The sequence below is a fragment of the Pyrgilauda ruficollis genome, unplaced genomic scaffold (genome assembly GCF_017590135.1).
Source record: "Pyrgilauda ruficollis isolate IOZ18807 unplaced genomic scaffold, ASM1759013v1 scaffold56, whole genome shotgun sequence".
NCBI lineage: Eukaryota > Metazoa > Chordata > Aves > Passeriformes > Passeridae > Pyrgilauda > Pyrgilauda ruficollis.
This window is the reverse complement of record NW_024527266.1, coordinates 5,397,773-5,420,939: the sequence shown is the minus strand read 5'-3', so window position 1 is coordinate 5,420,939 and position 23,167 is coordinate 5,397,773. Positions and strand designations below refer to the sequence as shown.

Below are 23,167 nucleotides of genomic sequence, written 5' to 3'. Positions count from 1 at the left end.
TTCTTCACAACATTCTTCTCTCAAAATTGTATAGATGTGGATTTGATGGGTAGACTGTTAAGTGGAATAGGAATTGGTCAGACAGTCAGATCCAGAGGGTAGTTAGTGATCAACAGCTCGGAGTCCCAGTGGGCATCAGTGACCAGTGGAGTCCCTCAGGCTTCTGTACTGGGACCAGTGTTATCTAATATCTTCATTAATGACACAGATGAAGGGATCAAGTGCACCTTCAGCAGGTTTGCAGATAACACCAAGCTGATTGGTGCTCTTCACTCACCTGAAGGATGGGATGCCACCATAGGGACCTAGAGAGGCTTGAGAGGTCGATCTGTGAGACCCTCAAGAAGTTCAGCATGACTGAGTGCAAGGTGCTGCACCTGGGTTGGGGCAAACCCGCTAGCAACACCAGCTGCAGGGTGAAGAGATCAAGAGCAGCCCTGCTGAGAAGGACTTGGGAGTGAAGGTGGACAAGAGGCTGGATGTGACCCAGCAATGGCACAGCCCAGAAAGCCAGTTGTATCCTGGGCTGCATCCAAAGGAGCGTGGGCAGCAGGATGAAGGAGGGGATTCTGCCCTTTTGCTCTGCTCTGGTGAGACCCCCACCTGCAGTGCTGCATCCAGCTCTGGGGTCCCCAGCATAGGAAGGGCATGGACCTACTGGAGCAAGTCCAAAGGCGGCCACCAAAATGATGAGAGGGATGGAGCACCTTTCCTACAAGGAAAGACTAAGAGAATTGGATTTTTCAGTTTGGAAAACAAAAGGGTTCAGGGAGACCTCACTGAGGCTTTCCAATACCTCGACAGGACTTAAAAGAGAGCTAAACAAGGACCATTAACCCAAGCATGTAGTGATAGGACAAGGATGAATGGCTTTTATGGAATGAATGAAAGAGAGTAGGTTTAGATTAGATACAAGGAAGAAATTCTTTACTGTGAAGGTGGTGAGGGGTTGCCCAGAGAAGTTCTGTCCCTGGAAATGTTCAAAACGATGCTGAACAGGGCCTTGAGCAGCCTGGTCTAGTGGAAGGTGTTCATGGCTACGGCAGGGGGGTTGTAATTAGACATCTTTAAGGTCTCTTCCAATCTAAGCCATTCTGTGATCCTCTCAGGAAAGAATAAGACTGAATATCAAAAGTCATATAAAAAAGAATTACTGCAAATATAACCTAAGAAGTAGAACAAAAAGGCAATAAAGAAAAATCCCTCCTTGAAGGTTTTTCATTACAATTGTATTTTACCTCCTCTAGGCTTTCTTCCAATACTTTTAAAGTATTTCTGGCTTCTCCTTTTCTGCTGTTGTCTGCTGGCATTGCAGTTACTGATGTTCCTGGTTCTGAGGTGAAGGTAGAGTTACTTCCAAGTCAGCTGCTGTTGTTTTGTAGTCATCCCATAGTGAAGCTGTCAAGTGATGCTTTGCTGACTCCTTTTGCATCTGTGTTCTCATGCATTGGCTGAACATATGTTTTCTGTGCTAGGAGTAGCCAATCTTGTCTTGAGAGAATGAGGCTTAAACTATTGATCTTGATTAAGTATATAATAATAACAACAAATTATTATTTTTTTATTATAAAAACTAATACTCTTATGTTGCATTCGCAGTTCTTTGCTGTGCAAGGACAGAAACTCAGCCTGGCACACTTGGACTGTGATCCTGACAACTGATCCGAGCATTCAGAAGCTGTTGGCTTGCACTAAGAAAGAAACTAAGAACTAAAGCATAAGAACTTAAATTGTTCTTTTAAACCACAAAATGTGCACATAAGTGGGGCTACAGTTAAGTCTGTTATGAAAAACAGTCTTTTTAGAATAAATGGAATCTTAGGGTTAAATTTAAGATTCATGCACAGACAGGGTTGTATTGCTGAAGCATTCATTAAAGTTGGGGGGTTTTTTTCATCCCTTCCAATTTTTGATGGGAAAAGCTTTGTAACTGCTTCTTCACATCTCTGCATGTGTCAGATCTGAATGTGGTTTAACTGAATAGAGAACTCATTTTACAGCCTATATTGAAACGAGCAATATTGTACAAAAGCAGAACAGAGATGGGTTAGTAAGAACAATGATCTTTTCCAAACCAGTTTTGCTTATTTGTGAAATAATGTTTTTCAGGTGTGAAATAGTTGTCACCAGTGAAAATGTTCGGTTACAAGCAGGCACAGAACAGTTACTGAGTTTTCCTTTTCTTATGATTGTATGTTCACCTACATGATTTTATCTGCTTTGTTGCTTGTACTCCCTGTCTTGAAAACAGTAGTTATTTTTGGTGCATTTTAGCTGAGGTTTTGAACCAGCCATTTCATACATGGAACTTTAAAAGTGTGCAAGTGACAATATCACATGTTTAAACTCTGAAAGCTACTAACCTTATTTTCTTAGGGTTTTTTTAAGTATAGTGGAAGCTACAACCCAGGAGTAATTAATTTTATGATCTGTAATTTACTTTGTTCTTAGTATGACTGAAATTAAATGTGTGTGTATTGCAAGTAACTGAACATATCTGAACTGCCATTTAAGTTTTGTAAGAATGGGAACATTTCAGTGAATATCCTCTGTAAATTTCATTCAAGAAAATTCTGAACAGTTGAGCTGTTCACATGAATGTAAGTGCAAACCTCACTGCTGGCCCATGGGTTTTTTTGAGCATTTTTCCCATTCCCTTTCATTTTCCCCTCCACCAATGAAACTTTGGTTTTGAGACACAGAGGGCTTCATTCAGCTCTTGTGATCAGATGAGCAGAGTGTTGTTTCTCAGGGACAAGGAAAATAAGGTTTCCTGTGGTTGTATTTTCTACTGTCAGGAGGGAGCCTTCTAAGCCCTGCTCCATTCCTGCCAGCTCCTGCTAGGTGTGTTTACTGTGTGTTCTATGCCTATCGATGTGCGAAGGGTGCTATAGAATATGCACCATCTATGTGCTAGATGGGATTTGTCTATGCTGGATGCATGACCAGCAGTGCCTTGCACTCTTATGAGAGGGCACAAATTCCAGCTTGTCCATGACACTATTTCATCATCTTTTTACTGCCTGAGACAGCAATATGGAACCCACAAAGATCTGAGCTGCCATTCCTAGTAAATTTGACGTTTTGTTTAATAACTAGTGAAGATGTCTTCATTCTTACTGTAGTTGCTTATTATATTTTAACAATAACTTCAGTAGCTGCGTGTCAGTGTCAGCACATAAAAATATACAGAAGGCTTTTAAGATCTATGACAGCTATGACGCAAGTGCCTGGAAAAACAGCACTGATCATGCCAAAAATTCTGGCGAAAGAATATCAATGCATTTCCTAGGTGGAAAGAGATAAATCTCATCCAGCTACTTCAGTGCTTGAGTACAAGGCCAATACTAGACCTGAAGCAGGGTCCAGTTTGTTGCAATGCAGCTTTGTCATCATGTGCGTTATAATCCCAAGATTGCTTAGTACTGATTTAAAAAGAAAAAAATAAAAAGAGTAGAGTCATTGTCTTGAAAAAGTAGAACAGGAAAAGGAGATTGTGCTTCCTTGTAGTATTAATAGATCAGTGACAATGAAATTCAGTAGCAGCAGAGAATAATAAAAAAACAAACTAGTGTCCCTTAAATGTCCCTTAAAAATCATTGTCTCTGATGAGACAGTTGTATCACTTCCTGCTCCAGTGGTTGACAACGTCTTTATCCAATATTCATGACCCCATTCTTTCTGAAAACTAATCTAACCTTGTTCATATGTTTCCTTGTCTTCCTTAAAGAATGCATTTGACACTAAGAGAAAAGAAACTGCTGACACTGAATGTTTCCATATTTCTGCTTACTATAATTGACAGGGCTATATTTGCATGGGATTTTAAGCAACTCATTTTAAAGAACATCAAACAGCCAGTATCATATAATATCTTATGAAGCAGGACAATTTTCCACTCTCCATATATCCATGCACACCATCAAAACTCAGATTTCATATTTCCCCTGTTTTTAAGTGTTAAATAATGTGGGCTAACCCTCCAGCTTTTGCCAAGAAGTAAATAACAATTTTCATGTCAGATCAGATGCCAAGTTTGCAAGGGCAGCCTACACTCACTGGTTGACCAGTGAAACAAAAATTCCTTGGTTTAGATTCTTGACAGTATTGCTTGTAAGTCACAATTTACACAGTGAAATTAATGCTAAAACACACTCAAAAGGGAAAAAAAAAGGGAAAACCTACTCAAAAAAGGAACATTGCTGTCTTTACCCATGGTACTGTGATTATACAATATGTTATTTTCAGTATAAATCTATCCTGCTTGTATTTTTGGAGTCTTTGATGACCAAATGTTTTGAATTGTGAAGGATGGTTGTGGTTGAAGCTTCTCACGAAAGCACATGTAGGGTCCATGTGCAACCCTTCTACACTTGGATATTAAAACCTATCAATTAATGCTGGGGAACATGTTGAGTGAAGAGCATGCATTTAAATTAAGGTACTCTCACTTTCTAACTCAGTGGATGAAATATTCACACTATCGTGTTAGTTATAGTACTACAGCTGCCTATGGAGTATTTATTGGAGATCAGAAACTTTCTGTTAATAAAAAACCTAATTCCCACATATATCCTAGACTGAAGACAATTGAGCTTCTTAACAACTTGATGCTCTGTTAGAAGTATCTTACAAGGTGTTGTGGTCTTGTGAGAGTGCTTTCATACCATCTTTGTATTTTGGACTTCTATTCTAGTAGTTCTTTAAAGATACAAAATAACTGTCCTAATTTTTCTAGGGAACATGGTTAAATAACACAGCTTGCTAAGGAAAAAAGGGAAGAAATAGTTGCTGTACTTATTAGAAGTAGGTGGGCAGCCTTGTGCTGCCAATCTTATCAGAATGGCCTGGGTTTTGGCACTGTCCACTGTGTTACAAAGTTTACTTACTATGTGGAGAAAGAATAAGAAACCTGGAAATCTCTCCCTAAATTGCTTAAAAAAATAAATTCCATCTTCAGGGGATGGTGGGGAAGAGGGATTGGTGGTTTGAGCCCTCTTTTATGGTTCAGGATGTCAGAAGAATTACAGCCTTGTGTTACAGGCTATTGCTGTGCTAACTCTGCACTTTTGTGGCCTTATAAACACAGTAAGTAATTCTGCTTTTTGTAAAGATTCCGTGTACACCCCTTCTGTGGAACATGGTTTGCCAGCTGGTTGATCTGAGCAAGAATGAGAGTGCTCATTAGGCTAGGAAAAGTGCAGGAAACAAGGGAAGGCTTTTTGGAAGATTGCTTGCAAAAGAAATGAATAGCTCTGTTTGACCAGGACATTTGTTGCTCTTGGTGAAGCAAAAGGCTCTAGTGACTTAAAACTCTGCAGTTGACAATTTGTGTCATATGGAGTGAAATCAATGGAATTCCTAATCCTGCTGGATCAAGAAATTTCAGTAACTTTACTGGCTCTAGTAAGAAAATATCCCTCTTAAATCTCTTGCCGTATCTTAGTTTGAATCTTATCTGCTCTGGCTGTAGAATTCTTTTATGTGCCTTTCATTCCTAAGGACAGAAGAAATATTAGAGGTATAATGTAGTGTGCATGACTGACAAAATGGTATCAGCACTGGGTTTTTCAATACACTAGAAGTTGTTGAGATTCCTGGAATTATAAATCAAAACTTATTCCAAGTGTGACACATATAGAAGGAGCCTTGAGTTTATCTGTTGCTGCTTTTTATTTTGAAAAAGTGCTATGCTTATGTAACACAAAAAAACCCCAGAGTATTATTGAGAAATTGCTGTAGGGAAATGATAATGCAATTCATAGAAATTTTAAGGCTTATTGAAGATAGAGGCCAATGAAAAATTATTTTCAACAGGGATTTAAAAAGAAATAGTCAGGGAATGAAGATAGGAAGGAGGAAGACTTCTAAACCACTCTAAAGTTGGTAGAACCTCCCCCAAGGTATGACCTGCAAAGGGCTGTCAGTGAAGAACTGTACTTGGGCTAGTTAATGAAGGAATAGGGGTGCATTCATGTCTACTGAGAAAGATAGTTAAAAACATCAAGAGATTCCCTGTGAGTAGTTCATTACAATAATACTAACTGAATTTCCCTTTCAGCACCCAAGAGTGGTCTCCAGAACCGTTTACTCTTTCACCTGGCACATAAGGTATGATCTTTCCTTCACTCCTACTTTGTTTGTTTTCTTTTCAATTTGCTAACGTGTAATTTATGCTGGAAACCTGGCAGAATAATTAAAATGCCTGTGGTGACGAAGAACAAACATTTTTCATAACCACCCTACTGTATTAAAATGTGGAGGAGAAAGCAAGTATGAAAACATGATCTCAGAATAGATGCTCTCAGCATGTTTCTAAGGAAAGTATTATCCATACACTTCACATAGGTTGTACAATAGGAATGTAATGGTATTTTTGATCATGAGGAACACGAAACCATAATAGAATCAGAAATGTAGAAGCCACTATTTTACTTTTTTTCCCTAAATGTACCAAGTTGCAGCTCTCTTATATGTAGCAATTTGACCAAAATGGTGTATATGCTGTTGCTGATCCTCTTTAAGTAGTTCAGAATCCAGGAAACCATATTGTTAATAGCATGAAATTTAATTTAATTTCAACAACAATTAAGTGCTTATTTCACTTACTATACATAACTGTCTTCCCTTAAATTAGGTTTTGTACCATCCTGTACCAGAATACGTGAGAAGCATTCTTCTACTAATGATACTGACTTAAAAGGAAGTATAAATCCTGAATGTTAGCTTTGATGTCAGATTCTATTTACTTAAATATCTGTTAGTTTTAAGAGAAAAATCTTAAAGCCTTTTTACAGTGGCATTGTCACTTACAGATATCTGTGATGAACTAGGAATTATGCAACTTCTCTTTATCTAGTTAGTTGTTGGAAATAAATGGTTTTACCAAAACTAGGAAGCCCATTGCCTTTAGTTCTTTGAAGCAACTTATCTTGCCTTATAACTGTGTGATTGGCTCAAAGAGGGAGGAGAAGGATTTGAAGAAAACTAGCAGATAGGTGGAAAAAGAAATATATAATATTACACTTTGTGTCTAAGAGAAATTCATAATTACTGTTGAATCAGCAAAACCAGCAAAGGGAAGCAGTGGAATAAGTGATTTGAGCAGACCAATTAGGTAAACAGCCTCAATTTCACTATTGTAATACAAATATAATGGGTATGTTTAACTCTGTTCCTTGTTTTTAACCTTCTGTGTTTGTGTTTTATGTGCTATTCAGCAATGCTTTTAAAAATAGGTCATTTACTTAAAGAAACTAGAATTTGGAGGCTGGTGAAAGTGAACTTATTAGTGCTGTAAAGAAGACTTGTAAAAATTAGGGCTCGTGTATTTGCAAGTCTTGAGTTTTTCTGCTACGCATGAGGCATTAGATTTGGATCTACAAACAGCAAAAGTTTTGCTGGCTTGAATAATGAAATTTTGTGTTGCATTTTGTGTTGCGAAATTCTGTTTGTGAAATAATTAATTCAGCTTTTTCCCTCTTATCCATCAAAGCACACGACATGTAATTATATCTAAATCACACCTTAAAGGAAAATGTGTGCTTAGTTTTAGCCTAACATTTATCCAGTTTGAACTCATCTGCCTCTTTATGTTTGTCTTTCTCCAGTGGTCAAATTAACTTTAAAATAACAGCAGTTTTCCAGATATTTAATGGTGTTCACCAGCAAGAACAAAACTAACCTGTTTAGTTAAAAAGCTTTTCTTGTTGAACTCTTCTGAGAATGTGTCTCACTCTTTTTCAGTTCAGTGATGAAAAGAAACTGATGAGCTCTCACCAGAACCTGCAAGATGTTACAGAAGATCAGCTTAGCCTGGCATCTATCCACTACATGAGGTCCCACTACCAAGAAGCTATTGATATCTACAAGCGCATTCTGCTGGACAATCGGTGTGCAGCTCTAAACACTATTGGAGCATCTATGTTATTGGTGGTATTTAAATTCCAAATAGTTGCTTGGTTTCTGAAAGCAGACATTTTCCACAGCTGCTATGTCCCTTTCCTGTCACAGAATGTGCACCAGTTGCAGCTCCTCAATTTTGTTCATTCAAAGTATTATTGAAAAGCCCACATTTAAAAATGTCTGCTCTCTCTTGTTTTCTTTTTGTGAAATTGTTGGTTAATTCATTCTGATATATTTTTTATTTTGTTACTTATTTCTCCTGAAATGATGTATGGTTATGTACCTGCTTTGTCTTTTTATTTTTTCCCCTCTGATGGCCAGTCTAGGGACTTTGCTTGAATTACTGACTTACCCTTCATGTCTTAGCCTTCTTTAGAAGGGTTCAATTCTTGGGTTTTATGTAGAGTTCCTTGCATTCCTTTACGTCTGAAATTCTTTTCTTCTCTGTTTATCCTCTGTGATACTTGTTGACGGGTTTTTCTGTCATGTTCTGCAAAATCTTAGTTCAGAATTTTACAAGGAACAAGTTGAATTCTTAAGTGGCTGGAAGTATTTTTAATAAAATACAAACTGCTGTCCCAGAATACTGCTATCTTTTGACCTAGCACCTCTTAAATGTTTCAGAGAAATCCATCATAATGCATGTATCATGTAATGCTTGGGAAAGAGATTTTAACCTCCATGTCCTGCAGAAGCAATCACTCAAAGCTAAATGAGTAACCTTCATAATAGTTATCCTTTTACTGAGAGTTTTCACAAATGCTTGTCTTTTTTCTGTCCAGTTCTTCTGGCTTGACTGCTTGTAATGACAAGGATTTTTTGAAATAATTTTACTTAGTACAAACTTTAATGTGCACATTAAATGTCTTTCAGTGTATTGCTTAGAAAATCATGTTCTGCCAGGCCAATTATGATGCTCATGTTCTGCACATTCCTTGGTGTGAAGTTGCCGCTATTTCCCTGACTGGCAAACCAAAAGTTTTGTTAGTAATTTTTAAAAGCTGCAGTAGCTGCTGTGGAAAAATATACTGTGAATGTGTCCTAGCTGACAAACTAGAGAAGCCCTAAGCATTTCTCAGAAGCCCCAGCTTTGATGTGTTTGTAAAATATGTGTAGATGTAAGAGCTTTCTTTTTATTTACTGATTTTAATGCACTGTAGTGGGGAAATGTTAAACTATCTAGTGGGATTTAAGGGTTCTCTTTAATCCTCTTTCCTGCAGGGAATACCTGGCTCTGAATGTATATGTGGCCCTGTGCTATTACAAACTGGATTACTATGATGTGTCACAGGAAGTGCTAGCTGTTTATCTTCAGCAAGTTCCTGACAGCACCATTGCTCTTAACCTTAAGGCTTGTAACCATTTCCGACTTTACAATGGAAAGGCTGCAGAGGTATCTATTGGACAGTCCTTCAACTCACCTTTATTTTAGTTTAACATTCCATACATGTTTCTTTTCCTTTGTATTAATCAGTAATGTTGATAATGGCCTTCACCTTGTCACTATGTTCTTATAGGAATGTCACCTATTTCAGTTTCCCTGGCATTAACCCATCTGTCCACATATGTACACAGTGGTTTTACCATTTTCCCAGTATCCTTGTGGTCTTGTGTTTATATGTATTACCCAGTTGCTAAAATAATTAGGAGTGGAAAGGCAAAATCTTCTAGTCATCCAACACCAATGGAGATATTTTGGTGTCAGCTTTTAAGCTCATTTGAAGCTCCACTTAGGCTTCTGTGCTTTTTTGGTTTTATGTTAAAATTTTGGAATGTATGTAATTCCAGGCAGAGCTCAAAAACTTGACAGACAGTGCCTCATCATCTTTTGAATTTGGCAAGGAGCTCATTAAGCACAATCTGGTAAGTAATGCGTTTCTGGGATTTAATATGAACTGTGCTCATTTGTAGAGCTTTTCATGATGATTCATAAAGTGGAATATTTTGAAAAATTGCAGACTTAATTGAGTCTCTGCTGCCATATAAGTCCCATTCCAGGAATCCTACCAGTATAATGAATGTGCTATCCCGTGTATTTACTTTTTTTCCTGGATTTTTTCCCTGACAGTTTGAGACTGTGTCAAGAAAATAATAATACTGTTGCTTTTAGTTCTGAAAGCATATTAAAGTAATGCATGTTGTGTAAGAGTACCTATGCAAGATACTTTGTGGAGCCCTCCCAATAAAGACACTACAGAAACAAGTCAGGATGACCCTGAACTCTATTTAGTACCAGAGCAATTTGACTGGAATAAAGATAGCTCATGAAAATGGCCTTTGTCCCAAAAGTACTAAGCAGTGAATTCTAGGAAAAAAGATGCTCGTAAAACCAAAATACTTTTGTGTTCTGCAGTAAAAGAGTCACTAAGAGTAACTAATGGTTAATTTTCCATTCAGTGGTATTATTATTTTGCTGAACAACTGGTAACTGTAGATTGCTCATATTTCATGACAGGCAGTTACTTGCCTTGTCATTTTTCACAAGCAGTCATCACTAGCTAACACTTCTTTCTCCAAGAGTTAAAACTGCTTTCAAACTGGACTTCTGTAAGCTGGTGTTGTTTATTTTGTATGTTGGTATTTTTGCCAGTGCTTTATTGAATAAGTACATTAGATCTTGCTGGAGGAACTGTCATGTGAAACTGGAGTATAACTGACTGCTCCTGATCATTTTAGGATCCTGTGTCATTCTAAATAAATGTGGAGTTGTTAGCCTAATTTTTTTTCATATGAAAACATCATAAGCAGTTTATAGTTTTGTAGGTGTTCCCTTCACTCAGACTATATTACTCTTCTAAATCTTTGATATATAATGTTTCACTCTTTTAAGCTGCTAAAAGCTGAAATAAGTTAATCTTTACGTATGGATTAAATACTTACATTCTTCAGAGTAAAGATTGTCACACTGTATAGTTCTACATCTATATTAAAGCAGGAATTAAACTAATGCCAGAGCCACTGAACTTTTCATACTGTTTACACAGGAATTTAAGGATTAATTTCCTTGAATTAACTTATCATAGAAAAGATTCTGATACATGATTATCAGTATGCTGCTTTTCTCTGCAGGTGGTTTTCCGAGGAGGAGAAGGGGCTTTGCAAGTCCTACCTCCCCTGGTTGATGTTATTCCTGAGGCAAGACTGAATCTTGTGATTTACTATCTCCAGCAAGGTAAATACACCTTCCTGTGGCTCTTTCATAGCTTCAGGGATGACATTAATTCATCTTATCTCAAGTTATTCAATGGTTTTGGTTTTTTTTCTTTGCAGTAAAAGGTAATTTATTTCACTTTCTCTCCCTCTGTAAAACAGCAAAGTAAAAGTTCCCATGGCTTGCAGAGAAGGGTTTTAATACCGTGCACTCAAAAAAAGCCTACTTCAGCAGAGTATTGGAGTTTTTGGGTTGCAGGAGATGGCTTTGGGTATGGTAGTGTTTATTTGTTTCTAGTGAGGAGACCTCTCCTCTGCCTGAATATGTGAGAATGGTAGGCATATGTCCTGTAAAGGCAAGGACAACCATTTCTGTAAATACAGCACAAACAAAATACGAACCAAAGTGAGTGTGAATAAGATATTTCATTAATATCTACTTTACAATTCCTAAATAATGCAGGTAGGTAGCCAGAATCAGTTGGTAAGGATTTTCTGCTTGTATCTCTCCTGTGTTTTCCAGCTTCTTTGAATTATATCTGAGTTTTTCAGAGCTATCCCTATTCTCCCATTGTGTTCTTTTATTCAACAGTGTGTTGACTGGCTGTGTGATTCAAGGCAGGTCCAATTAGATATAGCCCTGTCCAGACAAGCATCCAGTTAGAACTTCCTCTGTTCTACCTTGAGTCCACTGCCTTCCTCTCACTCTGTGGAACCTGTTTCCATCTACTCTATATCCTCTTATCAGTTAATTGTAGAGAGTGATAAGATCTCCCCTGAGATCCTTTCTTCTCTGAAGGCTAAACAAACTCAGTTCTCTGAGTTTCTCCTCAGCCCTCTTCCTGCCATGGGAGCCCTCAGGTGAGCTCACTCCAGTGTTTCAATGTCTGTCTTGATCGTCGGATCCCAAGCCTGGGCAACCTTACAAGTGCCAAATAAAGAATTCCTTCTCTTGCCATGATGGCTCCATTCATGCTAATATGATCCAGTGTGCCTCCTTTGCTGCAAGGCCGTGCTGTCTGCCAGATTGCCTTTTAGCCAGTTGACTTGCTCAGGCATGTTTCAAACCAAGGAAGGTGCAAGACTTGTATTTTGCCTCCACTGAACTTCATCAGATTTCTTTCAGCCCATTTTTTCAGCCTTCTGAGCTGCTTCTCAATATCTGTGAGCTTTCTTCACAATCTTTTATCATTTGCAGACTTGCTTGTAGTACTCTATACTATCATCTAGATCATTAATAAAAATAAATTATTCAACAGTATCAGTCCTTGGGGCGTTTGATTAGCAACGAACCACCGGTTGGATTTTGTACAACTGGTCACTATCCTTAGGTAGTCCAGCCAGTTTTCCATCCCCTTATAGTCTTACTTAGCCAGTCCTATCTTTCAAGTTTGTATGAGAGACCATTTCAAACACATTGCTAAAGTCAAAGTGTGCAGCAACAACCTTTATCTCCTTGTTCACACAACCAGTCATGCCTTGAATTGGTGAGTACATTTTGACTTTGGTAAATCCATGTCTGCTGTCCCCAGCCACCTTTCTGTCCAGTATTATTGTTGCCAGTGTCACTATAGGCAATATTGATACTATTACCAATTATCTTGCACAACAATATTGTTGATAATTACATATGTGTCAAATTAAGTTCTACTTGCATGGAAACAAAGTGCATCTCATGCATCAGTTAAAAATCAGTCTTGTTTGCTCATATGCTCTTAACCTTGCAGTAATTTACATTTGTTACGTTCTTCACTTTACTGTGATATACAAATTTCTTGTGTACTGACAAAGATCAAGGGGAATTTGGAGTAAAACTTCTTTTCTGGTTTGGCTAAGTTTTCATTTTTTAAGTCTTGCTAGGGTAGCAACATTGGTTAGGAAAGTGAGAAATTCTTACTTCTAGTGACTACAGCTGTCTCTCCAAAACTGAAAAGGTCTCTGATAAACATAGGATTGTGCTAATGATATGTGCTCTGAACTGGAGTGACTGAAGCACAAACATGCATCCTGTTTTTTCAACTCCAGCATAGGGACTTCTAACAGGGTTTGAGGTCAACTAGTATCCTGCTGTTATCTGCTGCCATTTGATTTGCTAGTCACTTCTGTTGGAGCCTTAAGAGCATAGTTCTGTGTTGATGGTCTACACTGGCTTAATAAAAATAAGGGTTACTGTCTTTTTTTTTTTTTTTTTTTTGTGGTGGTGGTGGTCTGAGCTAACAAAAAATATTTTTTAAAAAAAGGGAAAAAAGAAAAGCAAAGGTAATGCTGCCTTACTATGTGACTGTTCAAGGTAGTGAAGGGAGTAGATAAGAAAGCAGAGGTTATGAGTGGGAGCCTAGCAGCTCCAGTGCATATTGCCTTCAGTGGCTGCATGGATTGTATGTTCTAGTGAAAAAAAATTTTGTTTGATAAGGCTTATTTGTGTGGGCAGTTGGTGTAATGCTGTATTAACAAAATTTTGCCAGTAACAGAGGATCTTCACAAGCTTGATTTACAAAGCCAGCCATAGTGCCAACATATTTTTTAATTCAGGGAAAGTTTAGGATATATTCAGTTTATATAATTCTTGTGTGGAAATGAAGTTATTTATAGATTTCAGACTTCACATTTAAACTTCGATACTAGTAGGGCTTTTTCCTTTTTAATTAGGATGTGCTGGACAGATGCTGAAATATTGCTAAGGAAAAGATGATGTTTCTCTACAGCATCATGTTAACCTGTTCTCTTTGAGGGCTAAATAAATGTGGGAAAACAAAATACAGGAAGATGATGGATTTATTATTTTGACCTTGTGCTGTTGAGAAGGCAGACACTGGATTATGAACAAAGGGGCCAAACCATCTCTGCTAGGAAAACTGTAGTATTAAAGAAGCTATTACTCACTCTGTGTTTGTTATTTGAGTTCTAGAAAACTATCACCATTGTGATAGAAATTCACAATGATTTATAGTTACCTTTCTCCTCCTGTCTAAATGGTTTATTTCTTAGTCTATGACTACTGGGGAATGTTGTAGAGGATGAGTGACTTGTTCTAATACAGTGTGCTCTGGGTTGTCATGCATTCCAATGTCTGGCATTTCAGATGACGTACAGGAGGCTTATAACCTGATTAAGGACCTGGAACCTACAGCTCCACAGGTAATTGGAAAATGATGTAATGACACATAAAGACAGAGGTTATAAACTGATATGAAATCTGCCTGAGGTATCCTGAGGACAGCTTGCCCCATTTCCACTCTTAAAAGTCTTGTGTTTTCAACCCTTCATCAACAATAAATTTAATGTTCATGCATAAAGTATTATATATGTGCCTATATGAGTACTTTAGCCTGTTTATTACTGTACCACCTGGGTTCAACTAAGAATACAGCTCTGTTGTGTGCAGCCTTGATTTTGGGAAATGGACCATTACTGCATAGGTAAAGGCCCCCTTACAACTATAGCTGATTGTCTGCCTGATGTGGCTTTCATCCCTCAGATTTGCTAGCTCAGATGCTCATATAGTTTGTCCTGAAGTAATTTCAATTAAAATGAGCTAGATTAGATTAAACAGTTTTAATAAATGGTATTTTCTAATCCCATCACACTTTGGCTGCCATGAGTGAAAACTACAGTGTCCCTTGGCTGCTACTGTAATTTTCTTCTGTGGCTCTTCCAGCGTCTTTAGTCTCTGATTTATTCCTCTTTGCTGTTTATTTTCCAAAGGTCACATAGCTGGGCATAAAAGGGACCTTTCATGCGTCTATGTAAGGAATTGGATGGAGAGAGGGAGGGAATGAGGGAGGGAGGGAGAAGAAAAACCTCAAAAACGCAGATCCGGTGATTCTGTACTGAGGAGTGAGGAGTGTTTTCTGATGTTGCTTTACACTTCTTGCATTTTTCAGTATTTCTTGCATTTTCATAGCATTATCATAGCAAAACTTATTTGAATGGTTTTCTGCAACTGTTGTTCCTATTGTGGAATATTGTCCCAGTATACTTGGATAATAATTCTTGATCACATTTTGAAATGAGAATCTTGGTGCTTTTTTTTTTTTCCATTTCTCACTCACACTTTTAAAGAACTCCCTGCTAATACTTGCAAAACTACTTGTAAAACCTCCTTGAGTACTTCTCAAATTTCTTCTTTGTTTTGATGCCTGTAAGATAATAATTTGGCATCTGTAAGACAGTTGGTGTGCTAAAATGATTACTTACTATCCTGGCTAGTATTCTCAGAATATTTCTTTACATTCTGTCGTTGGCCTCTTCGTCTCTTGAAAGATGTCTCTCTTCTTCAGTGTTTACCTCTGTAACAGGGCTGTCCTGGTTTATCAGGAGTACCTACTAAAACAGGTTTATAGATATAACTCCTAATTATAAGATTTAGGTAAGACAGAAGAGTCTGTTACATGCTGAGAAAAAATTGTTCAGAGAAGAATTAAACTACAGTTGTTTTTCCTACTAGAGGTTACAGGGTACTCAACTTCTGTTGCTAATTTCACTGGACTAACATGGCCACAGAGCACAAACCTCTTGACATATTTGTCCTGATGAGAAACACTATGAATTTTGCAGCAAGGATGTCAGTGGTTGTGGTTAACCAATATGCATATTTGAAAGGGGATCTGTGCTTTAGTATAACAATCATGCACTTCTTGGTGATATGATGGTGAAGAGGGCATGAAAGGATGTTACCATGTTCCTCCTGGTGCATTGTCTTTGACCATAAGAGTTACCAGAAAACACAGTACCCCTTTGCATCTAACATATTTAGTAGAAGGGACTACCCAGCAAGTAGAATGTATTTTGGGGGACTAAATTAGTACAGCGCTTAAGCACTACCACACTAACCAGCTACCTACTAAACTTGTGATAGAGTTGAATTAATGAAGAAAATAATGTACATGTAGCCTTTTATGTGTCTTCTGAAATCTTCACCATGTCTTCTCTGATCCCTTTTAACTTTTTTTTTCCCCCCAGGAGTACATCCTCAAAGGGGTGGTAAATGCAGCACTTGGACAAGAAATGGGCTCGGTGAGTAAAGCCCATGGGGTTCTCCAGCTTCTCCAATAACACAATGTGAACAGATCTGTAGAAACTGGAATGGAGTGAAAGAGGCAGTCATTTCTTATTTAGATTGCAGGATTTCTGAGTCTCTTACCTCCTGTACAATAATCACTCCAGAATGAGTGAAATGAATATTTCTGTTGCTGGTCTTGATAGTAAATCAAGATGAATTTTATTTCTCTGTCCTGTTTACAAAATCCCCATTTGCTTTGTATGGTGTTCTTCTTTATCTAGACACATAGAATGGCACATTTGCCTTTTCTGGTTTTGCTTCAGCCCTGGTTTATTAGTTAGTTGCTCCCTAAGTGTTCCTCAGAGCATATTTTCACTGTGTATTGTAGCATCAACCCTGTAACTCATCTTGGATTTCTTTTTTATTCTTCTTCCAGCGAGATCATCTGAAAATTGCTCAACAGTTCTTCCAGTTGGTGGGGGAATCAGCCAGTGAATGTGGTATGTTTAAAATGTTCCACTAAGTAAGCCATCTTAAAATATCCATGTGTACCATCATATCTGTGTCTAACTGGTGACTGTTAGCAGGAATATCGCTAGGCTTCTATTTCTATAGGATGAGTTTTAAAAGGTCTAAAACAAATTTTAAAGTTTAAATTAGAAGTCTTGATTCCAAACCTTAATGTATGACTACCTCTGGAGAAGAGGCTGTAAGTCCTTGTGAGAAACTCTGTGGCAGCTTGCCTTTGCCTAATAATCCCATTAGAGAAACAAAAGACACCAGCCTAATTAATTCAATGAAGTGAGCAGCTGAAACCACAGAGGCAGAGATACACAGGTACAAATCTAGGACCACTAATGAAAACCTGTCGAGTACATAGAATCCTAGCATGGAGTGTGCTCTGAAACTGCAGGTCATAAAAATGTAAAGAGGACTTTGGCTACAGGGATAAATGGAAGCTCTGGGACTAACTTCTTGCTTGAATAAGAGAGAAAAATAGGCATTAGAACCCACCCGCCACCATGCCCCAAAATCAGTATAGTTTCAATATTTAGTTTTACTTACTCAATAATAGACCAAACCAAGTTCTTGTTTTCCCTTCTCTTTGCCAAAACCAAAAATCCCAAATGAAAAAAATTCAGTAGTTGTAACATAGAAATTCAGACTAAATTGGTCTTGCCAGTTTCCTTTGTAGGCATTGTCACTTAGTATTGTTTCTTTAGGTGAGTAACTTATGCATGTTTTTGGTGCAGACAGCTCATGGTCCTCAGAGACAGAATGCTGTCTCCTGTGTCCATGGTGACTAAAGAGAAGGAGCTCCAGGGACAGAGTGGCATCACTGATGAAAGAAATACTCAGAAATACTGTTGAGCCATTCCATTATGTTCCCCTTGCAGTCCTGGTAGTATTGAGATCATGCATCAGAGGATTTCATGTTGGAAGGCTGGAAATTATTTCATAGATGAGATTTCTCTAACTCATTCCTTTTGCATTGAAGCTATCTCTTCAGCGTTGGGATCCCAGAAAACAGGAAGAAACAATATGAACTATAGCAGTGGAGGACTCCGTTAGTGGGAACTTAATACCTGTAACAGTCATGCAGGTGTGATGAGTGACCAGAGCATAAATGGATAAAAATAATATAGAGATATTCAGGGAAAAGATAGTCAGGGAGGGATTTCTTGTGATGATATAGCCCAAAATTGAAATTGTTGGGAAGCCAAAAGTCTTAATTTTACTATGAAATACTTTTAAGCTCATATGCAAAATAAAGATAGAGAGGCTAAGATTTCAACCTTTCAATGGCAGGGGGAATGGCAGCAGTACGCTTAGGAAGGTGGATTACTTGAAAAAAATGAGCCAATGGGAAGGATTGGTTCCAATCAGAAGTAAAAGGAAGCATCAGTACTCTAAGCATCTTACCCTCATGGTACTTCCATGTAAGAAGTGTTTCATCATCTTCTTAAAAGTTTGTGGGAGGAAACTGCTATAGAGAAAAGCACACAGTTCAGGGCAATTCCTTTATAGGTAAATAGTGTGAGGGGTTTTGTTTAACCTCAAATGAATAACAGATGGAGGTCATCAAACTGTACATAGGAAATAGAAGAAGCAAACAGTTCTGTTTAGGTAGGATATAACAAAAAAACAAGCACATGAAGTCCAAGTATACTTATACAAATATTTTAATATTTGTATAAAAGTGTTTTTATACAAATATTAGATGTTTTTAAAGAAGTTGGATAAAGTGGAATGCCTGGTTTTAGAAGAGGAAGCTAAAAACTAAAATAATTTTTTTATATTGTAGGAGGAAGGTAACATGTAGGATATTAATGTATTTAATGTACAATAGGGATTGTACATTAAATAAACATAGGTTGTACGTAAATAAACATATATAAATATAGATAAATAGGTTATGCCAGTGGAAAAAGGGTTCTAAATATTATAGAATATTATAGAAATATTATAGAAATTATAGAAATATTATAGATAACGTCTCTCAAAATAAATATATTTTCTTTATCGGTGAGTAAAATAGTATTGTTTTCAATTATATGTTTAGATAGGCTACTCACCATATTGAAGCCAAATTATTCACCAGCCAGCCTGGATAAGAACAGTGGCATATTAAACAGATTAGAGATTTTATATAGAAAGATAAATAATAGTTGGAGACTTTTGTTCTGCCCATATTGACCTAATAAATGCAATTACATGGCATAATAAACAGCATGAACTTTTTGTTTCTATCTTTTTTAGAGAAAGCACAAGAGAACAGGTAACTCTGGACCAATATTGAATTACATAGCACCTGAGATGAAATTTTATTACGAAATTACAATTGTACTACAGTCATCTGAGTATAATCAAATTCACAATCTGCCTGTTAGCAAATACCTCAAAAAATGTCCACAGTACTAATCCTAAGAAGAGAAGATACATAATAACCTTTCTCATTTCTAGCAGAAAATTAGAAAATTTATAGGGAAGTAGCAGTGAAAAGGATAAAATGGACCTGATTTGAACACTTGAAAGAACCTTTTGTTTCTCTAAAGAAAAGGCCTGTATTCATAATTAATGAGCTGTAGGAGACAAATAATGGCATGAGTAGGTTTGCCAATGGTACAAAATTACCCATAGTAGTACAAATAAAAGCTTCCACAATGATGAAAGATATGAAAGACTATATAAGACTGGGTAATAATATGCAAATTAAATTTAGCAAAATTATCAGAAAAGTTGAAGAGGATCTTAAGAATTTATGAGGAAAGAGAAAACAAAAATACAAAAAAATTACTGTCACTGTACACAGATGTGATTCTTTTCCTTGAACACTGTCTACAGTTCTGGTTCTTACATTGCTTTAAAAAAATGGTAGATAAAGAAAGGATACAATAAATACAGCAAGGATGATCAAAGAAAGGGGATGGATTCCTGAAGTAGGAGAAAAGGAGAGACTAAGTAACGCAGAATACATGGGCTGAAAAATTATGACTGAATTTGATTATGTACATCATAAATGACAAGGAAAAGAGGACTAGAGAAGAATTATTTATTGTACAATACAAAAATCAAAGAGCATTGACATAATTATCACTTAAGACAAAATAAACAGCATTAGCTACTTTTTCACATAACACAACTTATTTCATAGAGAAACTTGTGAGAACCAGAATGCATAAAAAAAGTTGTAGATGAAAAGGCCATTGGCTGTTTAACACAAAATTTTTAGCGGTGATTAAGAAGTCCTCAGTGTAGATTGTTGAAAGCTGGGATAAACTTCAGCAGAAGTGCCATTACATACCACATGATGTATTATATGTGAAATTAGAATATTTTCTTTCTATAGCTGTATATTCTTACCTAGCAAACTCTGAACTAGACAAACCTTGGATCCAATATAATAGTTTTTATGTTTTTAGATAACTTAGCATATTAGCCACTATGTTGAATACTTGTGGCCATTTGTTTTGCTGGATTTAGAACAGAGACCAGAATTCTTGCTGGTTTTATAACTGGGCTTTTCCTAAGTCGCCAGCCATGCTGTTTAAGTGTGTACATCATGCTTCAGCACTTCCCATCCAGCTAGTCCTTCCAAGGACCTTTAAGGTCTTGATCAAGTTGCTTAGCTGCTTTGCAGATTTGTAATACAGAAGCAGGTTGTTTTTTGCTAGAGTGAGGAAATCCTTTGCTGTGTCTTTGCTTGCAACTGGGCCTGTGTTCCAGTTTAGCCTGGGATAGACTTAAATTTTTTTCTTAGAGAATGGTACAGTGCTGCATTTTGAATGTAGTATGAGAATAATGTTAATAACACAGTGATGTTTTACTTGTTGCAAAGTCAAGGACATTCCAGTTTTCCATGCTTTGCCAGTGAGGAGCTGCATGAGAAGCTGGGAGCATGGCCAGGACATCTGATCTGAATGAGCTGAAGGGTTATTTCATACCATACAACCCCATGCCCAGCACATGAACCAGGGGGAGTTGGCTGGGAGAGGCTTACTGTGCTCTGGGTTGGTGGTGAGCAATTGTATTCTGGGTCATTTGTTTCTCCTGAGTTTTATTTCTCTCTCTCTCTCTCTGTCCCCTTTTCATTACTATTATTCTTAATAATAATATTTTATTTCAATTGTCAAACTATTCTTATCTCAACCCACAAGCTTTACTTTTTCTTCGGGGGCAGGAGGGTGGAGTGAGCAAGCATCTAAGTGGTACTTAGTTGCTAGCTGGGGTTAAATCACAACAGTCTACAAGGCTTCTTCTTTTAATGTGGGTTATCAAAAATAATATATTAAAATGATGATGTGGAATATTTTTTCTGACTTGTTTTTGTTAACTGTAGAAATCCCATTGTCTGCATTAAGACAAACAGCAACAGGAGTTTTGGAAGAGCGCAGTGTCATTTATTTGTAAAGTCATTTGTAGTCATCAATTAAGCCCTTTGCTTTTCTTAATTAGATCTCTGCCTTGGAGGTTCAAGGAGCATGGAGTAAACTGAGTTAATGTGCAAGTCATTTCCATTAAATGTACACATTTTATCTCATGTTGGATGTTGTGCACTTTAACAGGGGACAGACAAAACAAAAACTAAAAAGTATCCAAGCAGCACTTAGAGTGTAGGAGTCAATATTCATTCTCTAGCAGCAGACATAACGCCTGAACAGCAGCTTGGGTTTTTTTTAAGCTTGATAAAAATTCTTAATTCTAATGACGTGAAATGACATTATGAAGGAGGATATAAGTAGATTTTTGTAGCTAGTTCTCATTCTCTTCTACTAGGGTCTCAACTGGATGGGCAATTAAACAGATCAGATTTCTTTTAAGGAGGAAATGGGGCAAGAGGAACATCAGTGAAAACAAATTAACATTCCCAATAAATGCAGTATTTCTGGTACTTAGCATAAGTCTTACAAACTACCCCAAACCACTGCCAAGTATAATGAAAAAGAGTACCCCATTTGTTTTCAGTGGTCTTCTTTTAGGACCAGCTCAGGCATATTTTATGTTGGATGAGAGGAATGACACATTTCTTTTGAACTTCATGCAGATTTTTCTTTAAGGTTCTCTTAGGTCACTCTAAGTAATTTTTTCAAGTGACAAATTTTTCCTCTTTCTGCATGAGCCACATGGGGTGCATTAGAAAATTCTAGTTTTTCTGTCACTAGGTAGTATTCATTGCTGAGTTGTATGAGATACAAGAATGTTTTACTTGTTTGGTTTTTTTAATGGTATCTTTCAGTAAAATATATGGGGGATAGTGTGCTGGGATAATATTTTCTGCCAAAATGTGGACATAAGAATAAATACTAACATTTAGAAACACTTGAATCATTTATAGGAATGTTGTGTTTCTAATATTTTGTTACTTTCATTGATTTTTACTAAAAATGCATCCTCAGTTTTAAGTCTTCTTTGCATGTTTTGCATTTTTAAAGTTTTGTTCAAAATAAATTGTGATTTTATGAAATAATTTTTTATCTTTTAGAAATAAAATTTTTATCTTCAGAAATCAAATTTCAGAGAAAAGGGGCATTTTTTACTTATCTCTAGTCTTCTTAATAAATGTTTCTTGGCTCTTTTTTATAAAACTGTTTATGTTATTGTCCATTAATGGCATATATTTCCTCATGAAAACTATACCTGTATGTAAAAAAGGACAGATAAATATACAGGCCAGTTTCTGTTCCCATTGAACACCTTATAAATAACCAAATAATCTTCTGAGGTTGGAGAACTGAATGATATGGTGCAGACATAGATAGGGATTGATTGTCTCTATATGGAAATGACAGGACATCCAACCTCAGTATATCCTAGTGCTAAAAGATAAAAAATGAGAATATTTACCTTTCTTTGAAAGGTATTTTGACATATTATAAAGGGCTTTCCAGGAATAATTACTACCTACCATATTGAAAGGAGAACATACAGTTTTCCAGTTGAATGCTCAATTTTGTGTGGTGGTATGGAGTCAAAATATTGGTCTTTTGTTATGTGAAATTTCTTTATACAGAGAAGTTATTTTAATTTTTTATGTGGATGTATTGATGGTAACCAACAGTCAGGAGCAGATTACCTCAGGAATATTGGTACCCTCAGGATCTTATCTCTTGTCACCTTTCCAAACTGTGCAGAGCAGCATCCTCTCTAATGATCACTTGATGTAGTAGAATAGTAATTATTTTATATCACTTCCATTTAGGCCTTCCCAGCTGCTACCTGGGTTCATCCATGTCTGCTAGCTGGGTCTTACAAAAATTAGTCCTAGTAAGCTTACTTCAGAATCTTTACAAAAGCTTTGAGATAGTTTTCAGTGACGCAGCTTGCAATGTCAGAGTAGGTGACAGCAGAGTTCATGGTGGCACAGATAGCAGCAAAGTTGAATGACACTCATTCAAACTGATATGTCAAACTTATTTATGGCTTTACCTCTTGTGAGCAATGTGGTAATCCAAATGCATGGACATCAATTTCCATGCTGTCTGACATCACTGAGTATTTTGCCTGTTCTTGTATTAATTCTTTTTTATGACAATGGTTTCAGTATATCAAGTTGCTCTCTAACTCAAACTAAAATTAAAATATGTAGAGTTTCTTTGTCCAGGATAACCG

The 23,167-nt window shown here is 36.9% G+C and overlaps 1 protein-coding gene across 3 annotated transcripts in view; it reads left to right on the top strand.

Moving 5' to 3' along the window:
* Nucleotides 1–23,167, top strand: part of TTC26 (tetratricopeptide repeat domain 26) — a 47,168-nt gene that overhangs the window by 9,632 nt on the left and 14,369 nt on the right. For all 3 annotated transcript variants that reach the window (XM_041481498.1, XM_041481500.1, XM_041481499.1), the window contains 8 exons: nt 6,062–6,111; nt 7,747–7,892; nt 9,127–9,298; nt 9,694–9,768; nt 10,975–11,077; nt 14,138–14,193; nt 16,018–16,071; nt 16,494–16,557. In XM_041481498.1, coding sequence (XP_041337432.1) covers nt 6,062–6,111; nt 7,747–7,892; nt 9,127–9,298; nt 9,694–9,768; nt 10,975–11,077; nt 14,138–14,193; nt 16,018–16,071; nt 16,494–16,557 — 720 coding nt within the window. The remainder of the gene's footprint in view (nt 1–6,061; nt 6,112–7,746; nt 7,893–9,126; nt 9,299–9,693; nt 9,769–10,974; nt 11,078–14,137; nt 14,194–16,017; nt 16,072–16,493; nt 16,558–23,167) is intronic.